The following is a 24563-nucleotide window of genomic DNA, read 5'->3' on the forward strand; positions in this document are numbered from 1 at the left end:
TTAGAAAAGAAGAGGCAGTATTGATTTCTTTCCCTCCATATGCATGTATATTTGAACTTTTAAATTTCATTGTTTTACTTAATTTGAAAAATAGGGAGAAATAAATAGATTCCCATTTGCTGGTTCACCCTCAAAATGTGTAGGCTGAAGCCAGGAGCTGAGAACTCATTTCTTACCCCACCTGGGTGGACAGGAACCCAGGTACTTGAGCTATCATCTGCTGCCTTCCAGGATGCATATAGCAAGAAGCTAAAATCTGAAGCAGAGCTGAGACTGGAACCCACGTATTCTAATATAAGGGCTGGTGTCTCAAGTGGTTTCTTAACCACTCTTCCAAATGTTTTCCCCCACTTCATCTGTTTTAAAATTTGTATGTTTATTTCATTTATTTGAGAGGTAGAGCTCCCATCCATTGGTTCAGTTCCCAAATATCCACAATAGCTAGGCTGGGCCAGGCTGATGCCAGAATTTAGAACTCTATCCAGGTCTTCTTGCGTCGCAGGAACCTAATTACTGAAGCTATCACCTTCTGCTTCTCAGTGTATGCATTAGCAGGAATCTGCAGTTGGGAGCAGAGCTAGGACTTGAGCCCAGGTACTCTGGTATGGTGTGTCGGCACTGGAACTGGTGGCTCAAGTGCTTGGCCAAACGCCCACTGCCCTTAAAAATTTTTTTTTTAAATTCTCTTTGTGTATTTTTGGTGACTTAACTGATGTCCCATCTTTCCATTATCATTTAGTTCAGATTAGCTCAGGGCAAGAGATCATGTCTACTTTGTGGCATCTACCATGGTATTTGGTATAGTTTTGGGCATATGGAAGATAATCATTTAATAGTTGTTGCCTGATTATTTAAATTGTAATCTGAATGTTTGTAGAAGACTGCACAATTTTTAAAAAAGTTATTTATTTGAGAGGCAGTGAGACAAGAGAGTGTTCCCATTTATTCACTTCTAAATGCCTACCTACATTGACTAGAGCCACATTGGGTTTACAGCCAGCAGCTGGGTGTTAGGGACTGAGTTCTGGTCTCTCACATGGTAGCAAGGACCCACTTACTTGAACTGTTACCTTCTCGCTCCCAGGGTTTGTATTCGCAGGAAGCTGGTCAGGAGCTGGAGTTGGGAATCAAGCTCAAGTACTATGATGTCAGGTGCTGTGTCTTAACTGGTATCATAACAGCTAAACACTTGTCTTAATAGTGCAGTTTTTGAAGGGTTGGATGATATAATGTAAAATCAAGATGTCCTGATAGAATAATGCATATTAACCCATTAAAGGACTAAAAAGTTCTATAAGAGAAATAAAGACTCTGTTTAGCTTTGTAAACCTAGTATTGCGAAGATATATCTGACCCTAGAATCCTTTACTGTGGCTTATGTGTTAACATCTTGGAGAAGTATTTGCTAGTGTTTTAGAAATACTGATATAGGGACCGGTGCTGTGACGCAGTGGGTTAACGCCCTGGCCTGAGGCGCCGGCATCCCACATGGGTGCTGGTTCTAGTCCTGGCTGCTCCACTTCCAACCCAGCTCTCTGCTATGGCCTGGGAAAGCAGTAAAGGATGGCCAAAGTCCTTGGGCCCCTGCACCCGTGTGGGAGACCTGGAAAAAACTCGTGGCTCCTGGCTTCAGATCGGCGCGGCTCTGGCCGTTTGCGACCATCTGGGGAGTGAACCATCGGACAGAAGACTTCTCTCTCTCTGTCTCTTCTCTCTCTGTGGAACTCTGACTTTCAAATAAATAAATAAAATCTTTTTTTAAAAAAAGAAATACTGAAATAGTAGAAAAAGGGTAGGCTATGGAGTTAGATGAACTTATTTAAAACGCTGCTTCTTGGGGTCTGTGTTGTGGCTCAGCAGGTTAGGCTGCCTCTTGTGTTGCTAGCATCCTGTGTCTGAGTGCCTGTTTTGAGTTCTAGCTACTTTGCTTCCAAACCAGCTTCCTGCTGGAAGCTTCCTGGGAAAGTAGCAGATGAACTGTGTCCCTGCTACCCACATGAGAGAGCAGGATGGAGTTCCTGGCTCCCATCTTTGGCCTGGTTCAGGCTTATCTGTTGTGGTCATTTGGGATGTGTTAGAAGTTATCTCTTTTGTGTTGCTCTGCTAGATAAATACATAGATGAGTAAATACTTTTTTTTTTTTTTTTTTTTTTTGACAGAGTGGACAGTGAGAGAGACAGAGAGAAAGGTCTTCCTTTTGCCATTGGTTCACCCTCCAATGGCCACCGCGGCCGGCGCGCTGTGGCCGGCGCACCGCGCTGATCCGATGGCAGGAGCCAGGTACTTATCCTGGTCTCCTATGGGGTGCAGGGCCCAAGTACTTGGGCCATCTTCCACTGCACTCCCGGGCCACAGCAGAGAGCTGGCCTGGAAGAGGGGTAACCGGGACAGAATCCGGCATCCCGCCCGGGACTAGAACCCGGTGTGCCGGCGCCGCAAGGCGGAGGATTAGCCTAGTGAGCCACGGCGCCGGCTGAGTAAATACTTTTTAAAAAGTAAAATTTTGGCCGGCGCCGCGGCTCACTAGGCTAATCCTCCGCCTAGCAGCGCCGGCACACCGGGTTCTAGTCCCGGTCGGGGCGCCGGATTCTGTCCCGGTTGCCCCTCTTCCAGGCCAGCTCTCTGCTGTGGCCAGGGAGTGCAGTGGAGGATGGCCCAAGTGCTTGGGCCCTGCACCCCATGGGAGACCAGGAAAAGCACCTGGCTTCTGGCTCCTGCCATCGGATCAGCGCGGTGCGCCGGCCGCAGCGCGCCGGCCGCGGCGGCCATTGGAGGGTGAACCAACGGCAAAGGAAGACCTTTCTCTCTGTCTCTCTCTCTCACTGTCCACTCTGACTGTCAAAAAAATAAATAAATAAATAAAAAATAAATAAAAAGTAAAATTTTGGGGCCGGTGTTGTGATGTAGTGGGTTAAGTATCCACTTGTGGCATTGGCATCCCATGTCAAGTCTCAACTGCTCCACTTCCCATCCAGTTCTCTGCTGTAGCCTTTGAAACAATAGAAGATGGCCCAAATGCTTGGGCCCCTGCACCCACATGGGAGACCCAAAGGAAGCTCCTGGCTCCTGGCTTCAGATCGGCCCAGCTCAGGCTATTGTGGCCATCTCAGGAGTGAACCAGTAGATGGAGGACATCTCTTTCTGTTTCTTCCTCTCTCTCTCTCTCTGTAACTTTGCCTCTCAGGTAAATAAATAACATCTTAAAAAAAATGGTGAATTTTCAGCTCCTCTACTTTTTAAGCACATTACCTTAGTACAGTTCTCTATTTTTTTTTTTTTTAAGATTTATTCATTTATTTATTTGAAAGACAGTTACAGAGAGAGAGAGAGAGAGAGAGAGAGAGAGAGAGAGGTCTTTCATCTACAATAGCCAGAGCTGGGCCAATCCAAAGCCAGGAGCCAGGAGCTTCTGGGTCTCCCAAACTATGCAGGGATCCAGGGACTTGGGCCATCTTCTTCTGCTTTCCCAGGCCGTAGCAGAGAGCTGGATCGAAAGTGGAGCAGCCGGGACTCGAACTGATGTCCAAATGAGGTGCTGATACATCAGGTGGAAACTTTACCCTCTAAGCCACAGTGTTGGCCCCTAGACCAGTTCTTTTAATTCTTAAAATTAATCCATGAAATGGGATAATTAAGCTTAAATGTTAAAGTAGTTTTGAAGATTGTAGTTCATTCAACAAATGTTTATGAAGCATCTCCAGTATCAAACACATGATTCGTACCTTCAAGGAACTTACTTTTTATTGGAGAGATGTATGTAAATAAATAAGTATAATACATGATATAGATACATTTGTAGAGGTATGGAAAGTAGGGTATTCAAAGAATGGAGTGATCCTAGTTTTCTAGTGGTTGGGGTTAGTGGTTTACAGAAGACTTGATAGTAAAGTTTAGTCTTGAAAAGTGGTAATGGGCATTCCAGGTGGGAAGAACAGTATGAGCAAAGATCCCAAAGCAGGAAATAGTGTAGTATATTTGAGAAACTGTAGTTTGGATTTCAGAAGGGGTAGGTAGAGTTATGAAAAAATCAGATTATAGAGCTAATAAAGTCATATGTGAACTTTATCCTTAGTTGCTGAGAGATAATTGAAAAGTTTTAAACTGGTGAATAATGCTATCAGATTTATGTTTTTTAAAGATCTTTTTTGGTATAAAATGGATAGGCTGGATTCTAAAGAGGTTAGAGGTAGGAAGAAAAATAGTAGAAGTCCTTTGAGACCTGATGAGAAATTAATTGTAATATTAGAAGAGAAAGAAAGGATCAGGGGATATATAAATGGACACATTTTGGAGCACCTGTTAGAGGTTAAAGAATGTAGGATAACGCAAGGGTATAACATTCAAGGAGAGGAAAATTCCAGGCGACTAGACAATTGAGTTTAATTTGGCTTTGCTGATTTTGAGATAACAAACAACCAAATAAAAATGTCTAGTAGCAATTTGTCATTGCAGTCTGTATTTCAGAATTCTGGGTTTAAGCCATACTTGCTTATAGGTTAATTAAAACCACATGAGTAAATTATTTGTTTGGCTTAGCAGACTATAACCAAGATCCATGAGAAAAACATTTAAGGAATTGAAATATTAAATGGTGCCAACAAAGGAAGATAGAGGGAAAGTTAGGAGAAACCAAAAGAAGAGAGACTATCAAAAACCCAGGGTTAGGGGCCAGTGAGTTGGCACAGTAGGCTAAGTCTGGTGCTGGCATCCCATATTTGGGATTGGTTCATGTCCTGGCTATTCCACTTCTGATCCACCTCTCTGCTATGGCCTGGGAAAGAAGTGGAAGTTTGGGCTCCTGCCGTCCATGTTGGAGACCCAGAAGAGGCTCCTGGCTTCAGATCGCCTCTACTCTGGCCGTTGTGGCCATTGGGGAGTGAACCGACGGATGGAAGACTTTTCTCTCTGTCTCTGAAATAATTAAATAAAATCTTAAAAAAAAAAACAAAAAAACAACCTAGGGTTAGATAGTTATAAAGGAAGAAGAAAAGGAAGTGAGCATAGAAAAGATACAACTGGAGGCCAGTGTTGTGGCATAGCAGGTTAAGCTGCCAGCTGTAGTCCCAGCTGCTCTACTTCTTCTTCTTCTTCTTCTTCTTTTTTTTTTTTTTTTTTTTTAAGATTTTTTTTTTATTTGAAAGCCAGAACTGAGCTGATTCTAAGCCAGGAACCAGAAGCTTCTTCTGGGTCTCCCACAGGGGTGCAGTGGCCCAAGCACTTTGGCCATCCTTTGCTGCTCTCCCAGGCCACAGCAGTGAACTGGATCAGAAGTGGAGCAACTGGGACTAGAACCAGCGCCCATATGGGATGCCGGTGCTGCCGGCCTGCTGTAACACAGCGCCAGCCCCTGCTGCTCCACTTCTGACCCAGCTCCCTCTTCATGTGCCTGGGAAAGCAGTGGAGGATGGCCTAAGTCCTTGCACTCCTTCCACCCACGGGAATGAAGAAGCTGCTGGCTTTGGCCTGATCCAGCCCTGGTCATGTGGCCATTTTGGGTGTAAACCAGTGGATGGAAGACTCTATATAACTCTGCCTTACAAATAAATCTTAAAAAAAAAAAAAAAGAAAAAGAAGGAAAAGATACAACTGAATCTGAAAATTAGAAGATCATGGTTTCAAAGGAGCATTTAGATTTGAAAGTCTAATATCACTGAGTTGGGAGAGCAGGCTGGAGAATAAGAAAGGAGGCAGGAGTGTAAATTACAGGTAGAAGAGCTTCAGTGTGAAAGAAACTGGAAAGGTTTTAAGAGCTAGTTTTGTGTTTGCAAGGAGCAAACATGTTTTTAGTTCTCAGGGAAAGGTGTAGTAGTAAGAGACTGAAAATAGAAGGAAGAGAATATCCAATGGGTCAAATTTATGGAGACTTGACAGAGATGGGATCAGAAGGTTAAGTTGAAATAGAAGAGACATCAGATGCAGAAAGATACCATAAAGGCATGTATAGCAATAGATGTTTGTTACTGTTCGTTCTTTGCAAGAGAAGATGGTGTTTACTGAGATACTTCTGGTGGCAGGGACCTGATGAAAATGGTGAAGGGTTGGAAGGGTTGCCCTGGGACCTAAGAAGTTAAGAAACACATACAAAAGCACCCAGTATCCTACTTTGGTTAAGATTAGAAGATTTTGTTTGGAGTATGAACAGTCTTTATAAGCTTATTGTTTCCTTCAGTAGCTTTGGGATTAGGATCTGAGAAGCCTGTAGGTTAAGTTGGCTGAGAGTGATTTCTTGATGGGTAACAGTGGAAGGACAAAGAAGCAAGCATTCTGGAGCTGCTGGTTTGAGAGGAAAAAACCATGAAACCTAACTAGTTGAGGAGGGTGGGGAAGAAGGTATTGAGGGATGTGTTTGGAATAAAAGAGACTGCCCTTTATCAGGCTTGCAGATCAAGTAATAATGGGGGTTATCATAGATAACTGGAAGGTCAAGACGTTGTGGTAAGAGATGAACAGTTTCCTAGGGTTAATGTCAGGATTATGGTCATGGTGGTAACTAGTAAAGAGCAGTCTGAGTGAAAATAGTTGGAGCTGAAGAGGCCAAAAATTTTGAAGATTAATCACTGGCCTTACGTGTAATAACTAGACCAAATACTCTTATAAATAAGTGGTTAACTAGTAGCTTGGGTGTTAAACTTCTCTTTGAGAAGATCCTGGCAGTAGGTGTTAGATGACAGCAAGGATCAGTGAAGAATTAAGTAGTGACGTGACATCAGTCTTAAAAGAACAGACACTTTTTGCACATTTGTGGAAAACCAGTGATGATCTGATAACAGTGGTAGTAATAAATGAGTTCTGATTCAGTATGGGAGAATAAAGAATGTTGAGGGGAGGGTATCAGGAAAAGATCAGAAGAGATTAAAGCAGTAAGGGAGAAGGACTATTTTGTAAGGAAGATGAGATTATTGGAGGTTGATTTTGTTACGTTTGTTACTTAAAATGACATTTGGAGTATTCCAGTAAGAAATAACCACCTGTGGTTGAAAATTATTATCTCCCCCAGTGACTAAATGCTTAGTGTTTGAGTTTTAAGGATTGGGTGCTATTTGGGGATAATGAACATTTATAAAATGCTTAGTACATAGTATGCACTTAATAAATGATACTTGCTTTAATGAAAAGAAGTTCTAAATTGTTGTTTGACTGTAAATTGGTGTTTCCAAGCTGTTTGAATGCTTAATTTTGTTCACAGATAGTATTTTAGAATGTCATGGTCTTTATTCCTCATTGAAATGTCTAGAAAAACTCACTAAATATTGGTATCCTCAGCTTTGTGTCGCTCCCCCTCTTCGTGGAGGAACGACACAGGACCCTGCGCTGTTCTTTCGTCTGCTCGGCCCTCCCCGGGTTGGCTGCTGGTTCTTCCCGGGTTGGCTACTGTCCCTTCCACCTCCGTGGAAGGGCGGTTCCCCCTGGCCACTTTCCCCACTTCCGCAGGGGAGTGGCACACCGCCGGCCGGCTCTCTCGGGGGCTGCACAGGTGTTCCCTCAGATGTTCCCCTTAGATGTTCCCGGTGCATGCCGTCTCTCTCCTCCTTTATAGTCCTCCTCTGCCAATCCCAACTCGGCTGCCCACACGCCGAGTACGCTGCTCTCCTCCAATCAGGAGCAAGTCCTACAGTTTATTGGTTGAACTGGAGGCAGCTGTGCAGAAGCTGTTTTCTCCTCTCCCAGCGCCATATTGTGGGAGAGCAGATGCATAGAATAAGTCTTAATTCCAGTAACTTAGTCTAGTCCGAATTGCTCCCCACAGCTTTGTTCTGTATAAATGTTCAGTCTATTTAAATCATACAGTGATACTGATTTTGACTTTTCTAAATATCTGAGTTGCAAAATGATAGTGAATACACTGAATCATGATTTCAGGAACATCAGGATCAGATTCTCCAGGACAGGCTGTGGAAGCGGAAGAGATAGTAAAACAACTTGACATGGAACAGGTGGATGAGATCACTACCAGTACTACTACATCAACTAATGGAGCAACTTATTCAAATCAAGCAGTTCAAGTGAGGCCGTCGATAAATAATGGTTTAGAAGAAGCAGAAGAAACTGTTCATCGTGATATTCCACCCCTTACAGGTGAAGAAAATTCCTTTTCTTATGCATCTTCATGAGTAGTTTATAAAAATATAGTGTTACATTTATCCTTAAATGAGTAGATTAAATGTGTAAATTTATCTTTCTTGAAGTTTAAAATTAGTAACATACTTAGTCCCCCCAAATTTCCTTAAGTGTTACTCATTTCACATTTTAATTATTTCCACCAATCTTACTGTCAGGAAAAGTTGAAAACAGCTAGTGGGGCCAGTGCTGTGGTGTAGTGGGCTAAGCCTCTGCCTGAGGCGCTGACATCCGATATGGATGCCAGTTTGTGTCCCCGTTGCTTCTCTTCCAATCCAGCTCTCTGCTGTGGCCTGGGAAAGCAGTGGAGGATGGCCTAAGAGCTTGGGTCCCTGCACCCACATGGGAGACCCTGAAGAAGCTTCTGGCTTCTGATCGGAGCTCTAGCCATTTGGGGAATGAACCAGCAGATGGAAGACTTTTTTTTCCTCTTTGATTCACCCTGTTTGTAACTCTACGTCTCAAATAAAGAAATAAAATCTTAAAAAAAAAAAAAAAACTAGCAAAATATTATATACTCATTTATGACCATACTTACACTTGTACCAGTCTAAGACTCTTAGGTCTGAGGTTCCTACCTAGAAGTAGTCTCAATACCTTCAGATTTGTTTTTGTTCATAAATGATTCCTCCAAGTCTCCACAAGAGGCTTCTGTTCTTGGGTCTTTCCCTATATCCCAACTTGGCAGCTTAACTCTGGATTCTTAAAAAGGTATACTGTAATTGTTTTCCTGAGCAATTGTCATTGAAATGTGGAAACACATGAGATCAGAATTAATTGCCTTTGAGGGCTGTGGTAGTTAAACATATAATATAAGTGTTCTATAATTCCTTTTTTGTTTATTAACAACATGGTCAAGAATAATACAAGTAACATAGCTGTAACTTCAAGGAAGGAACTGCTGGAGGAAAGCATTACTAGCATTTCAAAAATTTTCTACAATTCTTAGACACAGAAATAAAACAGGATAACCATCTTCTCTGAGATAAATTTTATCTTAGATTTATGTTTTATTACTTTTGATATCAAATATTTGAGAGAACCTGTAAGTACATATCAGTTAAGCAATATGAGGCATTTTTAGCCAGTACATGGAGAATGCAAATTATGAAAAAATTTCATGCAATTAAATATTTTTTTTGCACTAAAAAAACTATTGGGGTAATGTTTTGGCACAGGGGTTTAAAAGCCACCACTTGGTTTACTTGTATCCTGTATTTAAGTGCTGGTTCGAGGCTTCAGTATTCCATTTCTGATCCAGCTTCCTGCTAATAGATCCTGGGAAGCAGCAGATTATGGCTCAAGTGCTCAGTCCCCTGCCACCAACATAGGAGACCTAGATGGAGTACTTGGCTCCTGACTTCGGCCTGGCCCAGCCCTGGGTGTTACAGGCATCTAAGGAATGAAACAGCTGATGGATAATGGAGATCAATTTTCTTTGTCTCTCCCTCTCTCTCTCCCTCTTTCTCTCTCTCCCCCACTTCCACCTCCCCCTCCCCTTCTTCCCCCTTTCCCTTTTTATTTCCTCCCCACCTCCTGCCCTTCAAGCAGATTAAATATAAATAAGTAAATGTTTTTAAAAATGTATTTATTTGCGAGATAGTGAAAGAAAGTGAGTGCTACCACCTGGTGGTTCAATCCCTAATTGTCCACAGTGGCTAGGACTGGACTGGGGTGAAACCTGCAGCCAGGGACTCCGTCCAGATCTCCCATTGTCAGAGGCAGGAACCCTAATTACTTGAGCCATCACTACTGCTTCCTAGGGCCTGCACTGATAGAAACCCGGAGTCAGGAGCTAGAACTGGAAACAGAACTCACACCATGTGAAATTTCGTTGTCCCAAGCAGCATCCTTTTTTTTAAGATCCTACATTTTTTGAAAAATAATTTTAAAATTTATTTGAAAGGCATAGAGAGACAGAGATCTTCTTTCTGCTGGTTCACTCCCCTAAATTACCACAACAGCTGGGGCTAGGTCACATCCTGGAATACAATATCATGTGGGTGACATAGACCCAAGTACTTGAGCCATCACCTGCTGTCTCCTAGGTTGCACATTAACAGGAGGCTTGAATTGGAAGTGGAGCTGGGACTCAAATCCACATACTCTGATAAAGGATGTGGATGTCCTAAGCAGTGTCTTAACTGCTGTGCCAAATGCCTACCATCAACCAGTGTCTCAATTGCTAGACTAAATGTCTGCCCTAAACTTATCTTTTTTTTTTTTTTTTTTTTTGACAGGCAGAGTTAGACAGAGAGAGACAGACAGAAAGGTCTTCCTTCTGTTGGTTCACCTCCCAAATGGCCGCTACGGTTGGTGCACTGCGCCGATCTGAAGCCAGGAGCCAGGTGCTTCCTCCTGGTCTCCCATGCGGGTGCAGGGAGCAACCGGGACAGAATTCGGCACCCCAACCGGGACTATAACCCGGGGTGCCGGTGCCGCAGGAGGAAGAGTAGCCACGTGAGCTGCAGCGTGGACCACTTATCTTTTAATTCCCTTTTCCATCAACTTTTTGAGATACCCTCTTGTAGTGTGGTATAAGAAAGTAGAATAATGTAGTTCTCTCGTAACGAGGAAATTGAAAAATAAATTATAAAAACATCAGAAAACAGTTAAATATGGATATAGTAATGAAACATTGTATAACCCAATAATTCTAATATGAAGAATAAAGCAGAAAAATAAGGGAAAAATGACTTGAAATCCTTCAGGTAAAAATTTAACATAATTCCAAACTAAATTCCAAACTAAAGAATAATGTTGAATCTAACAAGCAGATCAACAGGATTATCAACAGATTGTTCATTATTTCTTAAGTGTTTTTTTCAAATTAGCCTACCTTTGACCTATCATTGTTTCTGATTACTTTGCCCAGTATTATAAGGCTGAAATACAGACTAAAGTCCATAGCACCTGGTCTTATGTTCATTCTGTATTTTTATCTGCTGTATGAGTCTTGTATTTATTTTTTTTGACAACTGTGATAATTAAAAGGAATTTTTATAACCTTAGTGGTTTCTAGAGGTGAAAATTAAGATTTACTACAGTTGTCTGATTAATTTATTCCCTTATCATTTATGAGCACCTATTTTTTTGTTATGGGAATTGTTGATAGAGATGAATAAGATATGCTCTTTTATACTAAAGTATTCATGATTTAATTGAAGACTGAAGTGTACAGAAAAATTACTTTGCAGAGTGAGTGGTGAGTGCTATTATAAATAAATGAGCAAAATGACATGGTGGCATTTTGCAGTTACCTCTGGGTTGGTCATGAGAAGATTGATAGAGAGGACATTTATACCTAACTTAAAATAGGAGGAACAAAAGTCCTACTTTTCCTTACTTTTAGCCTAGCCAAAGAGAAAAAGAAGGTAAGAGGCTGGTTCCACCATTTACTTAGCTGTATGACTGGAAAACTTCTTTTAACTCTTGCTGGAAGTTTGAAACTAGTTTATTAAGCTTTAAAATAGTAATGATAGAGTATTTTGAAATTCAAATGAGATGATACTTGAGAAATGTAGCTTGTAGACATTCAAATATTCTTTATTTTCTCTGAGGTTGATAGGAATTTGGAACAGTAAAGTGGTTGGAAGATATAGTTCCCATTATTCCGTTGTTCTAATGAACCACTGCAGGCATAAAGTTGTCACAGATAAACAAAAATTCTGCTTTACATCTAGTAACTTTCATTAAACATATCCACCTCTTGATTGTCTCAGAAGGTGTTAATACATGATAATTGCAATAAAGGTTAGGTTTTGTCCTAAAAGACTATTTAAAAAATTTTTTTTCTATAGACTATTAATCCACCAACATTCACTTTCTGTAGGAAGATTACAGCTATTTTTATTGGGTACCACCTTAAACTTCTATCTCTTCTGTGTTTGCCCTCTGATACAATATGCTGTAAATATTGTCTTAGAATATTTGCAACATAATTCTTAAAGCTCATTCTTAGCTCAGAGAATGAACTATGTGGCATAGAAGATAGAACTGCTTCTTGATTATTTTTAAGTTGTTTGTAAGTTAGGAGTAAAATAATGGGTCTTATAAACAGCATATAAAGCAGTATTTCTAAACTTTTTAAGGTCATTAGATTGCCTTGAGATGCCTGGAAAAATGTTCATACAATAATTTTTCATATCTTCATGGACTGAATGATTGTTCAAGGATCTCAGGTTTAAAAACTACATTTGCATCTATTGTCAGCATGTGAGGTACTTTGTAAAGTATTACTGCTATAAGAGCACCACTGAATTTTAATGATTATGACATGTAAACACCATCTAATTAGAACTGAATTTTTGTGGAGTGTATTTTTCTAGTAATAGTGATAAATTTGAGCTGAAAGGGATCTTAATTCTACCAGCCATGATGTAGTTTGCCATTTTGTTTGTAATGGTATTATTTTCCCTTTGGATCTAGAGTTAGATCTGAATGTTAACAAATATGCCATGAAATACTATATACAAATTATTTCTATCTTTAACCTAGAATACACAGGACTTCAAGGAGATTTTATGTATACTTCATAGGTAACATGAAGTCAGTAAAAATAACATTTTGTCTTTCACTTTATTAAATAGCACCAGTAACTCCAGAGAGTGGTTATTCATCAGCTCATGCAGAGGCCACCTATGAAGAAGACTGGGAAGTATTTGACCCGTGAGTTTATTTTCTTTGTTTACTTTTTGGAGCATAATGAAAGAAAATATATGGCTAAATGATATGTAGTCCAGTCCCTGATTTATATCGGTTCATCTTAAGATTTTTCAACTTTATGATAGATATATAAGAGATACACATTCACTAGAAATTGTGCTTTGAGTTTGGTATTATTTATTTTAAAGATTTATTTATTTGAAAGGCAGAGTTAGAGGGAGAGATGAGACTTTCCATCAGCTGATTCACTCCTCAAATGGCCACAATGACCAAATCTGGGCCAGACTGAAGTCAGGAGCCTGGAACTTCATCTGGGTCTCCCATGTAGGTAGCAGTGGCCCAAGGACTTGGGCTGTCTTCCACTGTGTTCCCATTCACATTAACAAGGAACTAGATTGAAAGTGTAGCAGCCAAGACCTGAACTGGTGCTCATACGGATTCTGGCATTTCAGGCCATGGTTTAACTAACTCACTCTGCCATAAGACCAGTCCTAAGTACAATACTTTCTTAACAATGTTAGGCAAGCACAGTGAGCCACTATTGCCAGTGAACCATGTGATCATGAGAATAAACAACTGATACTCTATAGCATACTACGTTGCTATGGTGTTTGATTAAGTTAGGTAAATTGAATGCATTTTCGATTAAAGATGTTTTCAGCTTAGCAGTGAATTAATTGGACATAATCCTGTTGTGAGGAGCATTGTATTGTAAAGAGCATTTTACCCATAGATACTCTTTTTAACAAGTAGCAGGAATGCTGATTTATATTTTCACTTTTATTTATGTGTTTTAAAAGCTTAGGGTAAAGTGTGCTTTATTAAAGATTTTTAAATGGATGAATTTAGGTATTTTTTAAAGTAAAAATGTTGACATTTTCTTAAAATGTAATTTACAGTTATTATTTCATCAAACATGTTCCACCACTGACAGAAGAACAGCTTAATAGGAAACCTGCTCTTCCATTGAAAACAAGAAGCACACCAGAATTCTCCCTAGTTTTAGACCTGGTAAGTATATTAATCTGTAGAGGTGTAGAGAATAAAGGAATTCAAATCATGTTTAGAATAATAGTCTTCAATACCTAAAAGACTACAAATAAATGAGTAGCAATCACATTTTCCATAGGTATGTCCTAGGTGTCCTGAAATGTTTTTATTCAAGCATAGTCTAATGCTAGGGTCCTCAGTGTCAGGTACCCTTTGAAAATAAATTAAGACTTTTATTTTTATATTTAAATGAGTTCTCTCACCCACACACCTAAGACCTTTGTGATTTGTTTCTTTCCCAAGAAATTCTAGTTTCGTTGTATTAGAATCATGCCTGGATTTTAAATTTTCTCCCACCTCACCTCCCACCAAATATGATTTAGGTCTCAGTGAGTTAAACCATATGCAAGACCATACTCCTTTCCTTATTTTTATTTTTGCATATTACTTAACACCAGTTAACTTCTTACTAACCATCCCAAATGCATGATTTTAAACACTGGGTAATAAAGCCTTAAATATATTCTCCTGAGGAAAGAGTATTTAGTGGTTAAGATGTCATTTAGGATGCCTACGTCTCATCTAAGTACATTGGTTTAATACCTGGCTGTGGCTGCTAATTCCAGTTTTCTGTTAATGTGAGCCCTGGGAGGCAACAGTGATGATTGAAGTAGATGGGTTCTTGCCATCCATGTGGGAGATCTGCATTCATTTCCTGGCTGCTGGCTCTGACCTTCTATCCCCATAGCCACTGAAGGCATTTGGGGAGTAAACCAACAGATAGAAGCTCCCTCTGTGTCTCTCTGCCTCTCAAATAAGTAAATAAATAAATAAATAAATAAATATGCTATTTTGATGCGATTAAAATTTTTTTTTCTTTTTTTGGGGGCGGGGGGGATATTTATTTTTATTTATTTGAAAGTCAGAGTTACACACACAGAGAAAGATCTTTCATCTGCTGGTTCACTCTACACATGGCTGCAATGGCCAGGTGGAAGCCAGGAGCCTGGAGCTTCTGAGTTTCATATATGGATGCAGGGGCCCAAGCACTTGGGCCATCTTCTGCTCCTTTCCGAGGTGCCTTAGCAGGGAGCTAGATCAGAAGTGGAGCAGTCGGGTCTCTAACTGGTGCCCATATGGGATTACTGGCATCCAGGAGGTAGCTTAATCTCTGATGCCACAACATCAGCCAGGGTTTAAAAATTTTTATTTTAGGGTGTCAGGAAGGCTTGGAAAAATTAGTATCTTCTAATCTTCTGTGTCTTGCTGATAACCATATTTAATATATAATTATCACATTTAAAATCTGCACATAGTTTCACGTTACTAGCAAAAGACGTATCATACTGGAGCATGGTTCTTCTATTTAACTTTTTTTTTTTAACTAGTACCCTGTATTTGGACATGTGGTTTAGTTCTCAGAAAATTTATCTCAAGGAATAAGCCTGTTCTTTTAAATTTTTGATTAGCATGTATAGTTACAATTTGAGAGTTAGGTAACTTAGCCTTTGCCTAGTCAGTTTTAGGGAAGGATCCAGAAGTCTGAAAATATTGGGTAAGTAAAAAGGAAAAAAAAATTCAGAATTGATTATGAATGGTTTATAGATTTATGTGTGCCAGATAGTAGAAAAAATGAAAAGTAGATTTTGCTGTTAAAACTTGATGTGGTCCTGGTATCAAGTTTGGCCCTACCTTTGAATCCAGTGTACTAGGTAGAGAAGGAAAGATAAGAATTAACTGAGCATACACAATAATACAGAAATAGATGAAGAATTATCAGGTTTAAATAGGCTATAGTTGAAATAGTAAAATTAGTTATGATTCATTTGTCAGAAAAAATATCTTTTCTTAAAGAGATTACCTTGAAATGTGTAGTCTGATAAAGCTCTTAAAAGAAAATGAGGCCTGTCTGGAGTATATTTTGCTCTTTGCTTCACCAAATTTAACTTTAGGTTAAAAGGAACATTCCAGCTAATAAGACGCAGCTCACTAGGCTAATCCTCCGCTTGCGGTGCCGGCACCCTGGGTGCCTGGTTGGGGTGCCAGATTATGTTCCGGTTGCTCCTCTTCCAGTCCAGCTCTCTGCTGTGGCCCAGGAAGGTGGTGGAGGATGGACTCCTGCACCCGCAGGGGAGACCAGGAGGAAGCACCTGGCTCCTGGCTTCGGATTGGCGCAGCCAGCTGCAGCGGCCATTTGGGGGGTAAGCCAATGGAAGGAAGACCTTTCTCTCTGTCTCTCTCTCTCACTAACTCTGCCTGTCAAAAAAAAATAGGATATGGAATCATAAGATATGAACACTTGGTGTTACATTTTTTTTTTTTTAAGATTTATTTTATTTTTTTGAAAGAGTTACAGAGAGAGAGGTCTTCAGTCCTTTGGTTCACTCCCCAAATAGCCACAATGGCCAGAGCTGGGCAAGCCTGGAGCCAGGAAGTTCTTCCAAGTCTCCCACATCCCAGCCATCCTCCACTGCTTTCCCATGCACCTTAGCAGGGAGTTGGATCGGAAATGGAGCAGCTGGGACTTGAACTGGCGCCCATAAGGGGATGCCGGTGCATCAGGCTGGGGCTTTAACCCACTGTACCACAGTGCCTTGGTGTTACATTTTAATTGGACTTAAATGCATTGAAGATTTTTGGAATAGTTATTAGCAGCTTTAGAAAATAAATGCTGTCACATAATACCAATGAGAGCCCTGCTTTATAAGGCATTCAGGATTTGGGAAATAGAAATATTTGTACCTATCTTGGATTGTATCATCCTCTCTTGATAGTAAGAAAATAGGATTGGTAATCAAAGATGGCAAGTTTTCATCAGCTGCTGTTTAGTCAAACAGTATGATGAAACATAATTATGAAATACTGAAACATCTGTTCTGAAAGACACTTTATAAAACGTTTGAGGATAAGGAGTTATATGAATAGAATACATTTTTATTAATTTTACCTTTTTTTTTAAAGGTTATATATTTGAGAGAGTTACAGAGAGAGAGAGAGAGAGAGAGAGGTCTTCTATCTACTGGTTCACTCCTCAGATGGCCTCCACGGCCGGTGCTGCGCCGATCCGAAGCCAGGAGCCAGGTGCTTCCTCCTGGTCTCCCATATGAGTGCAGGGGCCCAAGCACTTGGGCCATCCTCCACTGCCTTCCCAGGCCATAGCAGAGAGCTGCATTGGAAGAGGAGAAACGGGGACAGAATCCGGTGCCCCAACCGGGACTAGAACCCGGCGCCCATATGGCATGCTGGCGCCACAGGCAGAGGATTAACCTAGTGCGCCACAGTGCCAGTCCCCCAGAAACATTTTTTAATAAAAAATAGATACTGAACTTGAATTTACTAATTGTGAACAAAAACATAAAAGCATGCATGTTGTTTTAGCAGACTGTTGGCAATTGCAGAACTCCAAGAACTGATTGTCAAACTGGAGCAGTCATCAGAATCACCTTAAGAGCTTATTAAAACATAGATTGCTGAAATGTGCTCTGCCCTCAGAGTTTGTGAATCATCTGAATTGGAGCTTTTGCTTTAATTGGCATTTACATTTCTAACTCGTTTCCAGATGATGCTTATTCTGCTTCCTGGTCTAGGAACTGCACCTGAAAAGTATTGGCTTTAGAAAATCCTATCCCAAATTGCTATGCCACATATGAATGTATTATAAATGTAAAATTCCTCAAATGAATGGTTGTTTTAATAAATATTTATAGTTATGAATATGTAAAATTATCAATTGGAGTTTCTTATGCATTGTTTCACTTAATATTTTTTATTTTAAGGATGAAACACTAGTGCACTGTAGTCTAAATGAGTTAGAAGATGCAGCACTTACTTTTCCAGTTCTTTTCCAAGATGTCATTTACCAGGTAACTAAAACAATTTAAACTTGACTTTTGGCCTATTGGGTAACATTCTGAATCAAGAAATCTTTGTAATTTTTTATGTGACATTAAATATTGGTTTTATGTAGGCTTCTTGATGGATTTCATCAGTATTTTAAGGATCTGTTAACGCAAGGTAGCATCATGCTAGCTAATTACATAAGACATTTTTACCAAAGAAATGCTAACTTTTCTCACCCCATGATCACTGCTAGTTTTATTATCTGTTTGCCAGCAGGTGGAGGCAGAAGCACTGACATAGATCCTCAAGAGGAACTTGCCAGGTTAATAACACTTGGTGTTTAAAAAAAAATCCAATTAATACAAAAGAAAAACTCATTCCTTGTTGGTCATTTTTATTTCCTGTAGTAGTATTATGGTCTGTAACGGTTCAGCTTGGTAGACCTACCTTTATATTAATCATAGAATTCCAGGTCATTCTTCTAGTTATTGATATAAGAATTATATAATGGGCATTTCTCCCTCATCTGTGCTCATGGACAGGTAACAGTGCAAATTACAAATATCATTCAAGATTTCACTGTGGATTATGTGTGTTGGGCCTTAGTTTTTATTTTATGTTTATGATCTTCCTATTATAAGATTGAATTACTTAATATGAGTGAGTGTACTTTGAAAACTACAAAATACCTTTCGGTGTTGGTGGTTATGTTATGTAATTAGCATCACTTTCATACAAAGCCGTTGTTGAAGGATTGGGGAAGGTTCAAAAGTTTGTTGTCTATTAAGAGAAGGTCCACCCAAGGATTAACTAACTAAAGCCACAGAGTATTTACCATGTGGATAATAAAAAGATGCTTATGGTCGTTTATATGCTATTGATAGACAGAATGTGATTATAATTTTCTTGGCATATGATAGTTGCTATCCTCACAGGGATCAGAATTTCAGAGTTAGAAGTCTGTGGTATAGGGATACTTTATCTAGTGATGAGTCTTAAGAGGATTTATTTTAGCAATCACTGTCAATTCTAGTTTAACTTAGATATGGCAGCATGAATATTGTATTCACCTTCCTTTTCATGTAAACTTATTTTAGTTCTGATACATAATCAGAGCATGAGCCAAAGAAATTCCTAAAAGTTTTAAAGATATTTTTATTTCTTTTTTACTGGTTATTGTTTGGTTTAAGACAAATCATTTTTTGCCAAATAGGCTGCTCTTGTTAGTTCACTTATAGGACAGGAGTCTTGTGGCAAATAAATAGTATAGCTATTTCTTAGTTTTCTCTTTTCAGCTCAATAACCTTAGGTTTTGGGTTTTTTTTTTTTCTCTTCAATTTTGGTTATTTTGCAAGATTGCACTTGAAAAAGTGGTGTTAAGGCTTTGAATTTGGAAAGGAAAGTTGTTTTTGAAAAATACAGGTCAAGATTTTGAGGTGACTTCTCTTCTAGAATTGCTACAGGTGGTTTTTGGTCTGTTTATGTAATTTTTTAATAGTGGAAAAAGAAACTTGGAAAGATAAATTTGGTTCTTTACCCCTTCATGAGTATTTCTTTTTAGTATGATGACAAACATCAGGTTTTTTTCCCTTATTGCTTCCACCATTTCTGCTTTAACTCTCTTCTTTATAAAATTCTTAATATTTCATGTGGATCTAGATAGTTGTCTCGTTTTCAATAAACAGTTTCTAGCAGTGCATATAACTAATAGTTACAGAAGCTGTACTTGCATGTGTACTGCATCTACCTCTGTAGATTTCAGAGATCTTTTTCTTCTGTATTTTGAGATACACCTTCTGACGCTAAAAAATAAATGGTCTTCCCTAAACAGGAGAAAGATGTTTGAATCTTGCAAACTATAGAGATTACTAAATTTTATTTCGATTCAGTTACTACATTATGGACAGAGTTTAGTTCCCCTTCAAAGTAAAGTTTTGAGGATGCCCAGAGTTAATGTTGGGTACCTTACCTTGAGATTTCTGGTTTTGGCATATCATTCTGTCTGCTTTTTAAAAATAACTGAAGAAATCTTTGGGTTAGGGTTCCCCTAGTTTTCAGACCAGCAAGCTCCCTTTAAACAGGGAATGATGTCTTTTAAACTTTCAGTGGTGTTGTCTCCATCTACTGGCAAAGAAGAAATATACACAAGGGTCTGAGATGATCTAAGAGATTTTGGAGAAACCACATTATTAGGTAAGATGTAACTTACATATTTAACCACTATACTATAATGTGGCACACTTAAAGGTAGACCTGTAAAATACTGTATATACTCTTAAAAATAATTTAGAGGTGAAATTCACATGGTATAAAATTAACCATTTTTAAGTGAACAGTTCCATAGCATTTATCGGTATACTCTTGAGTATGTCAGTTCCATAATATAGACTCTGAATGTTAAGGTAGGATTAACTTCTTCATCTAAATCAAAGCCAGATAAAGTATCTTCTTGGGATTTATTTTGCTCTTTTTTTCTTTTTGTGGTAAGTTTCTTATGGTTCACATATCTAATTTTAATCCTGCATTTTATTTCTCTTTCGTTTCAAAACAATTTACAGTATAAGTTTTTTTTTTTTTATTACACATGTTTCAGTAATTATCTATACCAGGGTTGGCAGACTTTTTTTTTGTAAAGGTCCAGTTGTAAATATTTTAGGTTTTGTGGTCCCCATTGCAACTACTTTTTCTGCCACTGCAGCATGAAAGAAGCCACAGACAGTACATAAATGAAAAGGCATGGCTGTGTCCTAGCAAAACTGTATTTATTTACAAAAGTAAGTGGTGGGCCGAGTTTGGTCAATAGGCCATGGTTTGTTGACTCCTGGTCTATTAATTATGAGAGTATATACAGTAAATTTACATATTCAGATTCTAAGGGGAAGTAAGCAAATGTTCATCAGAATTTTTATTTATATATAGACTATTTAAATTAGATCCACAGTAACTTTTTGTGGACTTCTCTTGGTTTTGTGTGTGTGTGTGGGTTTTTTTTTTTTTTTTTTTTTTTTTTTAATTTTTCTCCCCAGATCAAAATTTGATGGAAATCTGAGGTGGCCACTACTCATTTAAAAATTGCCTGACTTCATGATACATATTCTTCTCTTGATCGATAGAGATAAACTGGATTTATTTATCCTAATGAAATTCTTAGAATTTACAATCAGATAGATTATTCAAGTAAAAATTTAGTGCCTTGAGTGTATTGAAATTTCTTTTTGTTAGGGGATTAGAAAAACCTGAAAGTATAGAGTAGACAGATTATATTTTGCCTGTATAGAGAATAGATTATTTAAGAAAACTTTTTCAAGTGAGGGGATGGCACTCACAGTCTATAGATTTTTGTTTGAATTCATCTATTTTTTTTCTTAAATTGATATTTTTTTCTATGAATTGTTTTATAATTAGTTATTGGGGAACCATTCATAAAATGGTACAGATGTATTTGATATCTGGAAAAGCAAGTGCATGATCACTTCCAGTGCACATATTTAATCTTTATATTTATCTTATATTGACACATTGTCAGGAAATCCATCTCGTGGTGTTACTCGGTTAAGAGGTCTCCACTGTATTTAGTTTCTGTTCCTGCAGATCCACCAATTCAAGACTCTAGGTCATCTCACTCCCTCTTCCATCCAGAAGATGACTTCTATCCACAAGCAGGACTGAATCAAAAGACATTTTTCAATTAGCTCTTGAGCTGAACCACCTCCTCAATGACCTTCCTCTGTCTCCATCAAGAACTGGAGCTCAGTTTTTTGAAGATGTAATAGAGCTACTCAGCCCAAACGTGGCTGATTGAAGACAAAAAGAAGATACCTCATATGTTTCACCACAGTGCAGCCAAACGTAACTGTGTTGTCCAACTCCTCATTCTGTAAAGTATGGTAGGGGCATCTGATTTTTGACTCTGTTCACCAATAAGATTTTAGCCAGTCAGTGACTTTCTGACAATCAGTAAAATCCACCAACTTTGGGTCAGCTGTCCAGAAATCAGGTTGTGATGTGGTAAGCACTCTAGGAGAGAAAAAGCATCCTACAGGGAGCTGCTTCTAAAGGATGCCTTGTTTACTTGTTTACTAGTGTAGGTTGCTTCTGTGGGAAAAGTTGGGAGGCAGGGAGCGGTGGGTGGGGAACCATGGTTAGCAAAAACCCTTCTTCTTTCTCTTTTAGTTTGTTTTTTGGGAAATCTTACAGTTTAGACTAATTTTCATACCATAGAACAAAGGAATTAGAGGGTTAGTGGCTTCTGTTTCCACTGTTCTGTCCTAGAAGAGTCAGCTTTAACTTGGTGTCATGAAGGAAAAAAATCATTTAAATGAATTTTGTTGTAAATACCTAATTTAGTTTTCTGTTTTCTCAAATTCTAACTTAAGTTGATTCTTAAACCTGGAAGTGATTTATTACTCAGTTTCAAAGCATACATTTTTGTGCAAAAATAGTTAAGTGTATTTGTGCACATTTGGGGTTTGTGGACACAATTTAGAATTGAGGATAAAAGTAATATTTACCTAATAGGAAATAATATTTTGCTGATTGTAGATTAATATTAAAAAAAATAGATTAATTTTCCTTAGTATAGTAAGTCTTTGGTACTAATTTTTTCATCATAAGTATTCATTATTAATTTTTTGGTCTAAAAATATAAAACTTATAGTTCTTTACTGCTCAAAAAAGGAAAATGTATTCAATGGGGAATTCTTTGTTTAAAATGTGTTTTTTTTTTAATTAGGAGAAGTTCAATAGAAAAGTAGACTGCATAGGATGTTCTTGTTTAACAGCTGAAAATATTCTGTGCATTCAAGAGTTGACCCTTGTTTACTCAGCATATCAAATTAGAGGTTTCATTCTCTTTGAAGTATATAGTTAGATTTTAAAGGCAACAGTTTTTTAAAAATTAAGTTCATGGAAAATGGAATGAAAATACAAGTTTATTTTTAGTGCAGAATGTTTTGTAATCTGTGCATAGGTTTCCATAATATACATTTCCATGAACTTTTTGAAGACTGCCCAATATGCATGGGCTTCACAATTTTTATATACCAACATATACATTTTTTAACTTAGTTTGCTCATTTAAAAAAAATATTTATTTATTTGAAGGTCAAAATGAGAAAGGGAGAGATCCATCTTCCATCCAGTGGTTCTTCCCCAAATGCCCACAACAGTCAGGGATGGGCCAGACCAAAGCCATGAGCCCAGAACTCCATCCCTGTCTCTCACATGGATCACAAGAACAGGGTATACGAACCATCATCCACTGCCTTCCAGGCACATCAGCAGGAAGGTCAGTCTGGAAGCTCAGAGTTAGGTGGTACTTGAACCAGGCTCTTTGATATGGGATGCAGGTCCTCCAGGAGAGGACTTAACACATTGTACAACATTGCTTGCTCCCTATACTTCTTAATAATTCCACTTTGCACAAACTTTTTGAGGTACCCTCTTGTATATGTGAAATGGGTGCTTAATGAAAATTAGGCTTTGTGCATTACATGATTTCATTAATCTTAATTTTATCCAACACTTTTCAAATTGATTTGTATTTTTATTTTAAAGTTTTATTTTATTTATTTGAAAGAGTTACAGAGAGAGGTAAAGACAGAGAGACAGGTCTTCCATCAGCTAGTTCACTCCCCAGATGGCCTCAGTGGCTGGAGTTGTGCCAATCCGAAGCCAGGAGCCAGGAACTTCTTCCAGGTCTCCCACATGGGTGCAGGGGCCCAAGGACTTGGGCCATCTTCTGCTGCTTTCCCAGGCCATAGCAGAGAGCTGGATCGGAAGAGGAACAGCTGGGACTCGAACCAGCACCTAAATAGGATGCTGGGCTTCGGGCCAGGGCTTTAACCTGCTGTACCACAGTGCCAGCCCCCTTGATTTCTATTTATTAGAGTAAGGTTTTATAGAAGTTTTGAGAATTTTTTTTGTTGTATGGTTATGATTTTATTATTTACCTACCTATTCATCCCACACAAATACTAACCCCAGCATCTCTCTTCTCTGTTAGAACTTCGTGAAGCAAAAGATGATTGTAAAACCACCCAAAGGGTTATAAAGGTGAGTCCTCCACAGGACCACCTGAGTAACCAACCTCTTTTCCTGGAAAAGGATTAGGTTCTTGTCCCTGTGCTTTAGTATTGCTGCTAAGAAAATGTCAAGTAAATTAAATAGTTAAATAAAATAAGCAGGTTGTGCATTCTTCTTCCAGTAGTATAGATCATACCTGTAGGGCTTTCTCTTTGGAATTGCGCATACCTAGTTTTGCCTCATAAAAAATCATATTCATTCTACTTGTTCTTTTTATGATGGATTACTTTTAAATAATGAGATGGAGAATGATAATGATACCTAAAAGCTATTGGTGCGTTAAATGTGCCAGGCATTGTTCTAGGTGCTTTTAATGTATTAATTTATTTAATCGTCATAACAACCTTATGAAGTAAGGACTATTATATCCATTTTGTAGGTGAGGACACTGAGGTGTTCTTAAGAGTTAGAAAACTGGCAGAGCCATTTGTATGCCTGGGTATTCACTAACAGTAAGATTTTATAGTTTCTCATTCTTCACCATTCCCCGATGTTGCTAGTTTCTGCTGCTTATTAAATAAACTAGAACCCATCAATCATCTCTCTCTCTCTCTTTGTTTGTTTGTTTACAATACAGTTATAGAGGGAGAGGCAAAGAGAGAGAGGCCCTCAATCCGCTGGTTCACTCCCCAAATCTTGGCAGTGGCCAGGACTGGGTGAGACTAGAGTCAGGAGTTGTTTTTTTTTTTTTTTTTTTTTAATATTTATTTATTTGAAAGAGTTACACAGAGAGAGGACGAGAGGCAGAGACAGAGAGAGGTTTTTCATCCAATGGTTCACTCCCCAATTGGCTGCAACAGCCGGAGCTGTGCCGATCCGAAGCCAGGAGCTTCTTCTGGGTCTCCCATGTGAGTGTAGGGGCCTGA

At 38.8% G+C, this 24563-nt stretch overlaps 1 protein-coding gene across 12 annotated transcripts in view; it reads left to right on the plus strand.

The window, feature by feature from the left end:
* CTDSPL2 (CTD small phosphatase like 2) overlaps window positions 1–24563 on the plus strand; it is a 103616-nt gene that overhangs the window by 63427 nt on the left and 15626 nt on the right. For all 12 annotated transcript variants that reach the window (XM_070054117.1, XM_051822431.2, XM_070054114.1 and 9 more), the window contains 4 exons: window positions 7861–8076; window positions 12708–12786; window positions 13683–13794; window positions 17550–17636. In XM_070054117.1, coding sequence (XP_069910218.1) covers window positions 7861–8076; window positions 12708–12786; window positions 13683–13794; window positions 17550–17636 — 494 coding nt within the window. The remainder of the gene's footprint in view (window positions 1–7860; window positions 8077–12707; window positions 12787–13682; window positions 13795–17549; window positions 17637–24563) is intronic.

Source organism: Oryctolagus cuniculus, chromosome 12 (assembly GCF_964237555.1).
Source record: "Oryctolagus cuniculus chromosome 12, mOryCun1.1, whole genome shotgun sequence".
Taxonomy (NCBI): domain Eukaryota; kingdom Metazoa; phylum Chordata; class Mammalia; order Lagomorpha; family Leporidae; genus Oryctolagus; species Oryctolagus cuniculus.